The sequence below is a fragment of the Dunckerocampus dactyliophorus genome, chromosome 18, assembly GCF_027744805.1.
Source record: "Dunckerocampus dactyliophorus isolate RoL2022-P2 chromosome 18, RoL_Ddac_1.1, whole genome shotgun sequence".
Taxonomy (NCBI): Eukaryota; Metazoa; Chordata; class Actinopteri; order Syngnathiformes; family Syngnathidae; genus Dunckerocampus; species Dunckerocampus dactyliophorus.
In genome coordinates this window covers 13,587,784-13,599,900 of record NC_072836.1, presented here as the reverse complement: position 1 = coordinate 13,599,900, position 12,117 = coordinate 13,587,784, and the positions used below count along the sequence as shown (strand labels likewise).

The 12,117-nt window shown below is 42.2% G+C and overlaps 1 protein-coding gene across 1 annotated transcript in view; it reads right to left on the bottom strand.

Annotated features, from left to right (window-relative positions):
• Positions 1-11,682, bottom strand: part of trpm4a (transient receptor potential cation channel, subfamily M, member 4a) — a 48,098-nt gene extending 36,416 nt beyond the window's left edge. Inside the window, exons 1-6 of the mRNA XM_054759528.1 lie at positions 10,950-11,682; positions 9,905-9,966; positions 7,063-7,237; positions 4,415-4,595; positions 1,521-1,690; positions 210-387 (exon numbers count right to left, since the gene is read on the bottom strand). Coding sequence (XP_054615503.1) covers positions 210-387; positions 1,521-1,690; positions 4,415-4,595; positions 7,063-7,237; positions 9,905-9,966; positions 10,950-11,165 — 982 coding nt within the window. The 5' untranslated portion in view covers positions 11,166-11,682. The remainder of the gene's footprint in view (positions 1-209; positions 388-1,520; positions 1,691-4,414; positions 4,596-7,062; positions 7,238-9,904; positions 9,967-10,949) is intronic.
• Between the last annotated feature and the right edge of the window lie 435 nt (positions 11,683-12,117).

Below are 12,117 nucleotides of genomic sequence, written 5' to 3'. Positions count from 1 at the left end.
TACAAATTGCACATAAAAACAGAAGAACATTTCAAAAGGATGAAGTATGTAATGTGACCTCCCCTTACTACACAGGGGTGGTGCTGTATAAACACACCTAATGTAATGCGTATATCACTCTTTTCTGGGGGGCCATCATGAACTGAATGTATTATCTGAGTACCAGTCAAATCTAGTCAGTGTAAATAAAGTATACAGTACAGCCTTACCGCTAATGCCAGTGCGCTGGTGAGAGATATAATCTTCCAGACTTGCACGAAAGGCCGTCTCTCCTCCCCTTCGGCCGGTACTCCCATCATCCACCAGCAGGAAAGCCTGGCAGTTGTTGTCCAGGCAGCAGGAGTCACGTGACGTGTTCTGGACGTAGTAGCGAGCAGGGAAGCTTCCCTTCAAATGGACAACAGACGAGTCAGTCAAGAGTCAGGAGAAACAACACAACATGCATGCATTAATGCAAGCATTGCTCAAATGAACTATTTTCTCAATAAAGCAATACAATACAATAAAGACAAACACATTTTCAAACATCAAACTGATGCCTACTGCAAAGTCATGAACAGGGTGCAACATTAAATAAGTCGCTGGTAGGGGTCCGCAAAACTGAAAATGTTGGTATCTATCCAGTGAATACAAAGCATTGCCGATACAGATATTGATACTGATATTTTTTAAACTTTTTTTTTTTTACTTTTTTATTATTTAGCCTTTAATTTGTTGATTAGATTTTAGGCACAAAAAAATCAACAAACTTATTTGTGAGCAATTTAACAATATATTAACGCAACTATATAATGTGACAATATCAACAAAATAATAAAATTAGTCCCTTTTAAGCCGCACGGTGGCCTAGTGGTTAGCATGTTGGCCACACAGTCAGGAGATCAGGAAGAGTTCGAATCTCCGCTTGGGCGTGGAGTTTGCATGTTCTCGCCGTGCGTGCGTGGGTTTTGTCCGGGTACTTCGGTTCCAAAAACATGCATGTTAGGTTAATTGGTGACTCTAAATTGTCCATAGGTATGAATGTGAGTGTGAATGGTTGTTTGTCTATATGTGCCCTGCGATTGGCTGGCGACCAGTCCAGGGTGTACCCCGCCTCTCGCACATTGTCATCTGGGATAGGCTCCAGCATACCCTAATGAGGATAAGCGGGATAGAAAATTGATGGATGGATAGTCCCTTTTATTACGTAGCTTTGATTTAGCAAAACAAAAAGCAAAAAGCAAAAACTACTATTGGCTCTCATTCAAATCCTTTGGATTTTGTGTCCAAGATTGTAAACAAAACACATACCGGTACATACATATACAACATATAAATAAAACAACAAAAATGCAACAAAATGTAAATTTAAAAAACATGTGTATTAGTGAAAACAAACAAACAAAAACTGAAAAATATCAATCTCATCACGCTCATATCAATATGTACTGATACTATACTATTTGGATTGATCCACCCACCCCGAGTCGCTAGGAGGCGGGGAGAAAAAGCTCACGAAATATACAATGCTAAATGAGTACCTGTGTGTTTACAAGCTGCTGTCTGTTGAATACAAGGCCCCACGGTGCAAGTCCCACAGCTATGACTTTCTTCTTGGAGAGTGTCGGAGCTGCAGCGTCGTGGTCCCTCACCGCCTCGCCTACACAGCGGGCCACACCTTCCTGTAGACCCCCCGTGAAGATCCAAGCTCCTGGATTAGAGAGGGGGGAAATTATTTAAATGGGTTCAAAAACATATAAATAATACATGTAACATGTGCATAACATACAGTGGTGTGAAAATTGTTTGCCCCCTTCCTGATTTCTTATTTTTTGCATGGTTGTCACACTTACAAGTTTTCGATCAACAAGCAAATGTAAATATTAGTTAATGACAACACAACTAAACAGAAAATGCAGTTTTTAAATGAAACTTTGTATTACTAAAAGGGAGAAAAAAACCTACATGGCCCTGTGTGAAAAAGTGATTGCCCCCTAAACCTAATAAGTGGTTGGGCCACCCTTAGCAGCAACAACTGCAATCAAGCGTTTGTGATAACTTGCAATGAGTCTCTTACAGCGCTGTGGAGGAATTTTGGCTCACTCATCTTTCAGTCAGATTGGAGGGTTTTCCAGCATGAAGCGCCTTTTTAAGGTCATGCCACAGCATCTCAATAGGATTCAGGTCAGGACTTTGACTAGGCCACTCCAAAGTCTTTATTTATGTTTTCTTCTGGCATTCAGAGGTGGACTTGCTGGTGTGTTTTGGATCACTGTCCTGCTGCAGAACCCAAGGTCGCTTCAACTTGAGGTCACGAACACATGGCCGGACATTCTCCTTCAGGATTTTTTGGTAGACAGCAGAATTCATGGTTCCATTTATCACAGAAAGTCTTCCAAGTCCTGAAGCAGCAAAACAACCCCATACCATCACGCTACCACCACCATATTTTACTGTTGGTATGATGTTCTTTTTCTGAAATAATGTGAAAGTGTTACTTTTACACCAGATGCAATGGGACACACACCTTCCAAAAAGTTCAACTTTTGTCTCATCACACCACAGAGTATTTTCCCAAAGGTCTTGGGGATCATCAAGATGTTTTCTGGCAAAATTGAGATGAGACTTGATGTTCTTTTTCCTCAGCAGTGGTTTTCGTCTTGGAACTCTGCCATGCAGGCTGTTTTTTCCCCAGTGTCTTTTTTAACGTGGAGTCATGAACACTGACCTTAACTGAGGCAAGTGAGGTCTGCAGTTGTTTGGATGTTGTTGTGGGGTCTTTTGTGACCTCTTGGATGAGTCGCCGCTGCGCTATTGGGGTAATTCTGGTCGGCCGGCCACTCCTGGGAAGGTTCACCAGTGTTCCATGTTTTCGCCATTTGTGGATAGTGGCTCTCACTACAGTTCACTGGAGTCCCAAAGCTTTAGAAATAGCTTTATAACCTTTTCCAGACTGACACTAACACTTTTTCACACAGGGCCATGTAGATTTGGATTTTTTCAAAACTGTCATTGACTAATATTTCAATTAGTTTGATGGTCTGAAACATTTAAGTAAGACAAACATGCAAAAAGTAAGAAATCAAGAAGCGGGCAAACAATTTTTCACACCACTGTACTGTACATGTCATTCTTGGCTGAGTCTTTACGATAACTGTACAACTTTCAAACTCCTTAAAGATTGTGGCTTTTGGAATCCAAGCAAATGTTTGTGGTAAAATATGCCGTCAATTAGAGTCGGGAGTGATAATGTGTTATTGGTTGATTTACTGACAAATGAGACAAATACAGGCATTTCTGTCCAAGCTAATAAGTCTTAGGGGTGTACTGGTACATGTATTCGGAATTTGAGGTTGAGGCATTCCGACTGGACATAGCCGGACTCACCTCAACCCACAGTTTGGGTTCTGGAACCAAACTTATCGTGAGGGGCTGGACCTTGTTCTACTCTGGAGTTGTCACAGGGCAGAGGCGGCGAGCTGGTGTGGGCTTATTAATAGTCCCCCAGCTCGGTGCCTCTGTGTTGGAGTCATCCACTCTGAACAAGAGGGACGCCCTCGGGTCGGGGAAAGGTCCTGACTGTCGTTTGTGCGTATGCACCAAACAGAAGCTCACAGTACCCAGCCTTCTTGGAGTCTATCAGGAGGGTGCTGGAGAGCTTCCCTGCTGGTGACTCTGCAGTTCTACTGGGAGACTTCAATGCCCATGCGTGCAACGACAGTGTGACTTGGAGGGCCGTGATTGGGAGGAACGCCCTCCCCGAACTGAACCCGTGCGGTGTAATGTTATTGGACTTCTATGTGAGCCACAGCTTGTAACAAACACCATGTTCGAATACAAGGATGTTTTGTTGTCAAACCCTATTTAAAATGAATGACGTCTTCATTTCAATGTACATTTGTGAGCAAAACAATAGAAAATTAAAAAAACCTAATTATCAAATGTGTGGCCCTCTGAAGGTAACCATAACTGCGATGTGGCCCACAGTGAAAACGAGTTTGACGCCCATGCCATAGGGTTTCGATTTTTATGCCCACAAAAGTGGTCAACCATTTATGTCGACGTCTGCTAAAGTGGGCTCTTTTTAGTAACAAGAACAACACGTTACACCACAACTTGATTAATTGGTCGTCTTAGACGGGGTGTCGACTTGAGCGGGGCCGACTTAAACGTGTTCCACTGAAACTGGCTGTCTGTTCGAGGGTTCCTCTTTAGAGGGAGTTTTTCCTTGCCTCTGTCGCCTAAGTCCTTGCTCAGTTGATTTTCCTTCATGTGGTTTTGAACCTCCTCCATAAAGTCGACTTGACTCTAACTGTTATGCTATTATAGTAGGTTACGATATCGCTTCCTCTACAACGCCAGCTCATGACGACTTTAACCATGAGAGCAACACGTGAGCGCTACGGAACTGACAAAGACAAATCTTTTACTTTACCTGTGCTCTGTGCAGCTCGAACTAGCCCATTCCTCAGGACATCTCTCACCCATGTTTTGATATTCTCATGGCCTTCGCCCCCCACCACTGATACCACCAAATTGGGTGAGGGCAATCCCCAGTGCGTCGTCATCAGAGCGTAGATTTTATGAGGTGGCGTGTCACATGATAGCCGCAGAAACTAAACAGGACAAAGATATAGTCTTCAAAAACCACAATGTGAGTTAGAAACAACACTGCTGCGTTACAGTACTCAGAATAAAACATTTGAGAATTAAGTTTGTTGTTTTTTTTTCAAATAAATGTCCATCTCTCCCATCTTTATGTACCTGTGAGGAACGTGCCTGTGAAAGTCTGCAAGTCCGCAGGTGACACCAAAAAACGTACCAATTATGACAAGTGGGGAACGCACATTTATTATCTGGATCATCGTGACTGACCCACGTTTCATCCTGCATAAATGGTCTGTCCAAGATGTCCTCCAGCACATTGACATGCACACAGTATTCCTGTATTAACCAGAATATTGTTCAGCAGGAAATACAATTATAATGATTAGGGGTGTCGCAAGACCTCCCGAGATTAAAGTGTGACAAGATTTCTCATTCAGAAAAAGTTTCATGGGCACTTGGCCTGGGACAGCAATAAATTAATCACACAATAAATGAAAATGAACTGCCATGTACATGCATGTCTGTTTTCCTCGTCTCCCACCTCCAAACAGGCAAGAGGAAGTTCACTCTGTGCATTGCTTACAGTACCTTGATGCGTTCCATAGAACAACGGCATGAAAGGAGTGAGCCCTTTTGTCAGTTTTACAGTCTCTTTGTCTCGGTGGGTGGAGGCGGGGCCGGTAGCATACACACAGAGTGCAGACGAGTGTAGCCTCGTGAGGAGCAATGCAAGGTAATGTAGTAGTAAGGTAATAGTATCTTTTGATTGTACTTTTCTTAAAAGTAATATTAAAATCTTGTCTCGTAGACCCAATTTCGTCTTGTGAACTGAGTGTCTTATGACACCCCTTGCTGGCACAATATCAACACGGACACCACCTTTGTGTTTTGCCATGAGTTCTTTCTTCAATTCAAGAGTGTTTCTCACCTTAGTAACCACAAATGGAGCCAAAGTAAGTTGAAAGTGCCTGCATTTGATAAAGAAAACAGGAACACTCTTTTGAGAGTGAACCACTGATGACATCGCATATGGGCGACAAAGCTGACTTCTGGTTCCTATTTCCGTGTCAGACGATTTTGACTGATCTCTTAAGGCACACAAAGAATATTGTGTTCTATGGCTATATAAACATGGAACCTACCAAAAGAAAGATTACACTTCCACCTGTCATCAGGAAAAAAAGTTTATTTCTACCTTTTTCCGTTCTTTACTAATTACCATTAGAACATAGGTAAGTTTCAGGAAAATATCAGTTCCTGACTAAAAAAGGGAGAAAACCAGCTTTTTGTGAAAAAGATACAATTCAAGCATAACTTTCACTTTGACACAATTTTTGGGGGTTTTGTGGCAGCTCAAATATCTAAACAAATATACCACAACATAAATGCAAAAAAGTGTTGTTTTACATCAAAATAACAGTTTATTTACAAAATATAACACCATGAACTATTTGCGATTTTCACATTTGAAACTGAACTGTGCGTGTGCATGCGTTAAAATTTCCCTGCAATGTGTAACCTTCTGCACGCTACACTCCTCCACGTTATTCCACTTCCTCCTTGCTGTCATGTGTGTTCTTTCCATTCAAATTCAAATGCCCTTCTGCCACCTTGTGGACGTTTTTATGGCTTGAAATTGCTCTAAAAGCGACATCCATTAGTGTGCAGTTGCATCATCAAATCTTTTTGCCTCTCGCACAAAAAAACCTAAAAGACGTATAAAATGTCTTTGGGATTGGGCGTTTGGGTTTATAAAAATGTCTTGTATGCAAACTATGGCAAAATTTTCAACGTTAACAGAAAAACATGCTAACCGGGACGTACGCTAACCAAGGTTCCACTGTAATTGATCCAGTAAAGCATAGGCAACTACTTTAACAGAGCCTACCATGCAACATCAGAAAAAATGTGAGATTTTTTTCACGGTACACTTCAAGGAAAACTGCACTTTTTTTTTTTAATTTTGCCCGTCATCCACAATCCTTATGTGAAACATAAGCGAAAACACGTCTTTCACAAGGCACACACTGCATTCTTGTACTACGTGCCACTGGTATTCATCCGCCGGCGCTTGCTGTGACGAAATCTTGAGCGAGTCTCGTGTTTATGAACCAAAAATGGATTTTAAATTCATTTATGGGAGCGCTGTACATTGGAAACCCAGGACCACCTGTATGCTGAAAGTTAATTGTGCTTCCTTGCATGGTGACATATTGTAGATCGTGAAAAGTGTGTGAATACATGAAACAGGCTTTGCAAACATGCTTTGACAACCAGCTCACTGGCAAACAAAGGCATCGTAGTTGCTGTTAAAGGTTGGGCTCAACAAGGTGTGGTTTAAAATTCTGTCCTCTTTTCAAAATGTCACTGCTCTACAAAGTAGCATGCTGGTCTACCTATGAGGAAGCGTGTGTGTGTGTGTGTGTGTGTGTGTGTGTGTGTGTGTGTGTGCGTGTTCGTTTGGTGAGTACTCACATAACTGTGCCTGCGACCAGCGCCAGCAAACTCCAGCTCTCCAAAGGCATCGGTAGGACTTTCAGTGGTGTGCACTTTGCTGTTCCACTGGTTGGCCACTGCTGCCCCAGAGTCCTCTGGTCCAAAGGAATTATGCACGTCCCGCATGCCGCCACAAAGACACTGCTCTCCATTACTGACACACAACAAACACACACTGTTATTCACACTTGTTGATGTTACAAATGTTCTAAAACCTCAGATTTATGCCCATTCGTGAAATTCTAATACAGTTGATTCAGGGAGCAAATACAGTATGTCTTTTAAATAGGGGTGGACAATACTGTACTGCAAACTTTGGTATTGATCCAATACCAAGAAAATACATGTCCAGTACTGCAGATACCAATACTGATACTTTTTACTTGAATGACTTTGTGATTTGCTTTTTTTTACCATTCTTTTTGTGTCATGCATTATGACATTCACCGAACGGGCTGCACGGTGGCCTCGTGGTTAGCATGTTGGCCTCACAGTGAGGAGATTGTAGATCATAGGAGATCCCCGTGCGTGCGTGGGTTCTCCCCGGGTTCCTCCCACATTCCAAAAATATGCACACTAGGTTAATTGGAGACACAAAATTGTCCATAGGTTGGAATGTGAAAGTAAATGGTTGTTTGTCGATATGTGCCCTGCGATTGGCTGGCGACCAGTCCAGGGTGTACCCCGCCTCTCGCTAAAAGTCAGCTGGGATAGGCTCCAGCATACCCGCGACCCTAGTGAGGACAAGTGGTGTAGAAAATGGATGGATGGACATTAACGGTACATGACTTGTAATAGCTGTAAAACGTATGCACATGTATGCAATAATATGTGTGTGGTATACAGTGATGTGAAAAAGTGATTGCCCCCTAAACCTAATAACTGGTTGGGCCACCCTTAGCAGCAACAACTGCAATCAAGCGTTTTTGATAACTTGCAGTGAGTGCCTTACAGCGCTGGGGAGGAATTTTGTCCCACTCATCTTTGCAGAATTGTTGTAATTCAGGCATTTTGGAGGCTTTTCTTGCCTGAATGGCCTTTTTAAGGTCATGCCACAGCATCTCAATAGGATTCAGGTCAGGACTGTCACGATAGGCTGTAAGCCAAGTGTTGGAACCCAAAATGCAGAAGGAAAATGCGCTGAGTGAAAAAAGAATATACGTTTTATTACCGTAGGTAATAAATATACAAAAATACAACAAAAGTACAAAAACACAACTAAGAAGCTCAGGGCAAAGGCCAAAAAGTCCAACAAAAAAACACTGCAAGGCAGAAAGAAAAGACACACACGATAAATAAGGAAGCTGTAGCAAAAACGGCATACAGAGCAGGAAAATACACGATACTAGGAATCACAATGGTAACAAGGGAAATAGTAAAAAAAGACCAGTTGGGAGCCGGGGAAGGAAGGTGCAGGAAGCAGGGTTGGCAAAGGAATAACTGGCAACTGGTTGTGGTCTGGCAGCAGCTGATTAAGGCCCAGGTAATTGGTCACAGGTGGTTCACATGAGTAATTTGGGTATGCAATGCACTGCAACAGAAAACAGACAGGCGGCAGCAAAGCGATAACACTGAACATGACAAGAACTTTGACTAGGCCACTTCAGAGTCTTCCTTTTTTCTTCAGCCATTCAGAGGTGGACTTGCTGGTGTGTTTTGGATCATTGTCCTGCTGCAAAACCCAAGTTTGTTTCAGTTTGAGGTCACCAACAGATGGCCGGACATTCTCCTTCAGGATTTTTTGGTAGATAGCATAATTCATGGTTTTATCACAGCAAGTCTTCCAGGTCCCGAAGGAGCAAAACAGCCACAGACCATCACACTGCCACCACCATATTTTACTGTTGGCATGATGTTCTTTTTCTGAAAAGCGGAATTACTTTTACGCCAGATGTAATGAGACACACACCTTCCAAAAAGTTCAACTTTTGTCTCGTCAGACAACTGAGTCTTGGGTGGTCTTGGGGATGTTTTCTGGCAAAATTGAGACGAGCCTTAATGTTCTTTTTGTTCACCTGTGGTTTTCGTCTTGGAAGTCTTGCCCAGTGTCTTTCTTATGGTGGAGTCAGGAACACTGACCTCAACTGAGGCAAGTGAGGCCTGCAGTTCTTTGGATATTGTTGTGGGGTCTTTTGTGACCTCTTGGATGAGTCGTCGCTGCGCTCTTGGGGTAATTTTGGTTGGCCGGCCACTCCTGGGAAGGTTCACAACTGTTCCATGTTTTTACCATTTTGTGGATAATGACTTTCACTGTGATTCTCTAGAGTCCCAAAGCTTTAGAAATGGCTTTATAACTTTTTCCACTAGAATTCAGTTATGTTTTAATGCGGGAGCAATCACTTTTTCACACAGGGATGTAGGTTTGTTTTTTTCTGCCTTAATAGTAAAAACTTATATTAAAAAAGTGGATTTTGTGTTCAGTTGTGTTGTCATTGACTGATATTTACATTTGTTTGATGATCTGAAACATTTAAATGTGACAAACATGCAAAAAGATAAGAAATCAGGAAGGAACACTTTTTGACACCAGTGTATATAGTATGATAGCAATGTAAAAAAGTCATGTAGTCTTGACAATAACATTCTTTTTTTCACTTTGGGCTTTTTCCTTGTCAGGGGTCACCACAGCAAGTCAATCGCCTTAATGGTTTTGCCTTACTTTTTACACTGGATGCCCTTCCTGATACACCCCATGACCATGAAAGGCTGAAGCGTGTACCATTACACCACCAGGGATAGTCTTGACATACACAATAAGGGTTGCTTATTCAGACAGTCTGTGATGGAAGTTATTTTGGGATCAATACTACCAGATATTTACCTGAGGGAGTCTTTGATAAAAGTAGTGCACACTCGCTTCTTGATGAGTTTGGGAATCCAGCTCTGGGGATAAAAAAGGTCCTTGTTAGCAATAATGGAGAATGCCCCAAACAAAATAGCTTCAGGTTTGCAAATTGCTCCTCTACTGGTGCTAGTATTCTACCTGTACTTGCATCAGCAACACACAGACACACATCTTTGTGCTCTGGTAATTTGCACTGAATAAAGATGTGGAAAGAGTACAATATACAGTATTACAGTGCAACAACATAGGTATTATAAAAAATATATATTTGCATATTTGTGTAAATCCTTAATCCAACTATAAGTTTTAAAAAGTTACAATTTCCACTTTAATCGTGTCCCTAGATTTTCAATCAGTCCTGTTACCCTAACACAGGGGGGTCACAGAATGGAGCAGCTGTTAATACAAAGTCGGGACGTTAAGTTAAGAGGGGGGCAAACATACAAGGACAAGGGTGAAAGGCCATTCAAGTGGAGGCAAGTTGAATGTGGTTAGTATAAAAGGTGTTTCGTGACTCAGAAGTGAATTTAATGAATGACAACTGGTTTGACCTGTTTGCCAGTTGACGTCTTCAAGACCCTTTTCTTCCCACACAAAGTGCTTCTATGTGCTTATTCATATACTTGACTGACTTTACTTCAACGTGTTACCTCCTCACTACTTATGTATTTACGACTGATGTAACATTCACTCATATTGTTGTGGTTTAATATGATTTAAAGTCACTGCTTGATTTCGTCTTATTAAGTCTCCACAACACTGTTTGTAGCGACAGTGGCATGATGGAATATATTTAAATGTCGACACAGGTTATCTCTAATGCGTGTCTACTACACAGATAACATCTCTTTATCTAAATAATCATTTGACAGTACTGTCACTGCATGAGTGAGAATGCAGGATTTCTGTAGGATAGGATAACTCTCCAATATCAATTAACACGCCCAACTTGAAAGCCCTCCGTACTGGCATTTTTCCCTTGAAACACGACAGCAACATTGTCATAAATGTTCTCACGTACCTGATCCTTCTCCTGCTTGCTATGAGACTTTACAACACTTTCCTTCTCCTTCCCCAGCGCCTTCATCTTGACTTGTCTTCTCTGATGAAGCCTCTGTCGGAAACTCTGCTTAACAGCGGTGGGCTGTGGATCGATCCAAACGTCGATACCAAGGACGGTATGGGCTCGACATGGGCCAATGGGGTCGCTATTTTTTGTTAAATATTTTAACGCCATGACACAAAATTATGCTGCACGGTGTGTTTCACTCTAGTCCGTTGCTTCCTGAACCATAAGAAGTGGACGGTCAGACCAGTTCAGTTGAACTTTATTCAGAACTTTACAGCAGTTACCATTCGCACATGTAACTAGCTCCGACTGTCTTCCGGTACCGCGTTCCACACGCAAAACATTCCCCCTGAAACGTGTGCTAAGTCCTATTGTAACACGGTGGCCTAGTGGTTAGCATTTTGGCCACACGGTCAGGAGATCGGGAAGATCCGAGTTCCAATCTCCGTGAGGAGTTTGCATGTTCTCCCCGTGCGTGCGTGGTGCTCCGGTTTCCTCCTACATTCCAAAAAAAGAAAACATGACTCTAAATTGAATTTTTTGTCCATTTGTAACGGATGCCAGCCTGTACGGCTGCGCAAGTGTACGTTGGTAAAAACCTGCCCTAAGAGCTGCGATGAACACGCGGTTGACAGTCCGGGCTTTTGGCCGTGTGGTCAGCGCTCTTGTCTTCCATTGCGAAGGTAGTGTGTTCGAAGCCCGGAGCGCCAGTGTGATTAGGTATATGGCCCCTGCCATTGGCTGGTGACCAGTCCATTGTGTCTTGCTTGTAAGCTGGGATAGACTCCAGCAAACCCGCGACATTGAAGATGGATGGACTTGAAATGTTTTCCCCCATATCTCCTACTTTGGTAAAACAAATGTATGTGATGACAGGGAATAATTGTATTATGTGGTGATGATGATGAACTTATAAGTTCATCACAATTAAGTGTGCTGATATTTAAATATGAAACATGAATTATGTTTTCCCCCCTAAAATCTATATCCTCTATTTTATTGTGACTATGATCAAAATCAACAAATTTAAGGCCAAATCAAAGTGATTTTGAAGAACGTCAAGTAAAAAGTGTCAGTATCCTTGCTGCTATGGCAATGCTGGCTCCGTATTTGATTGGTA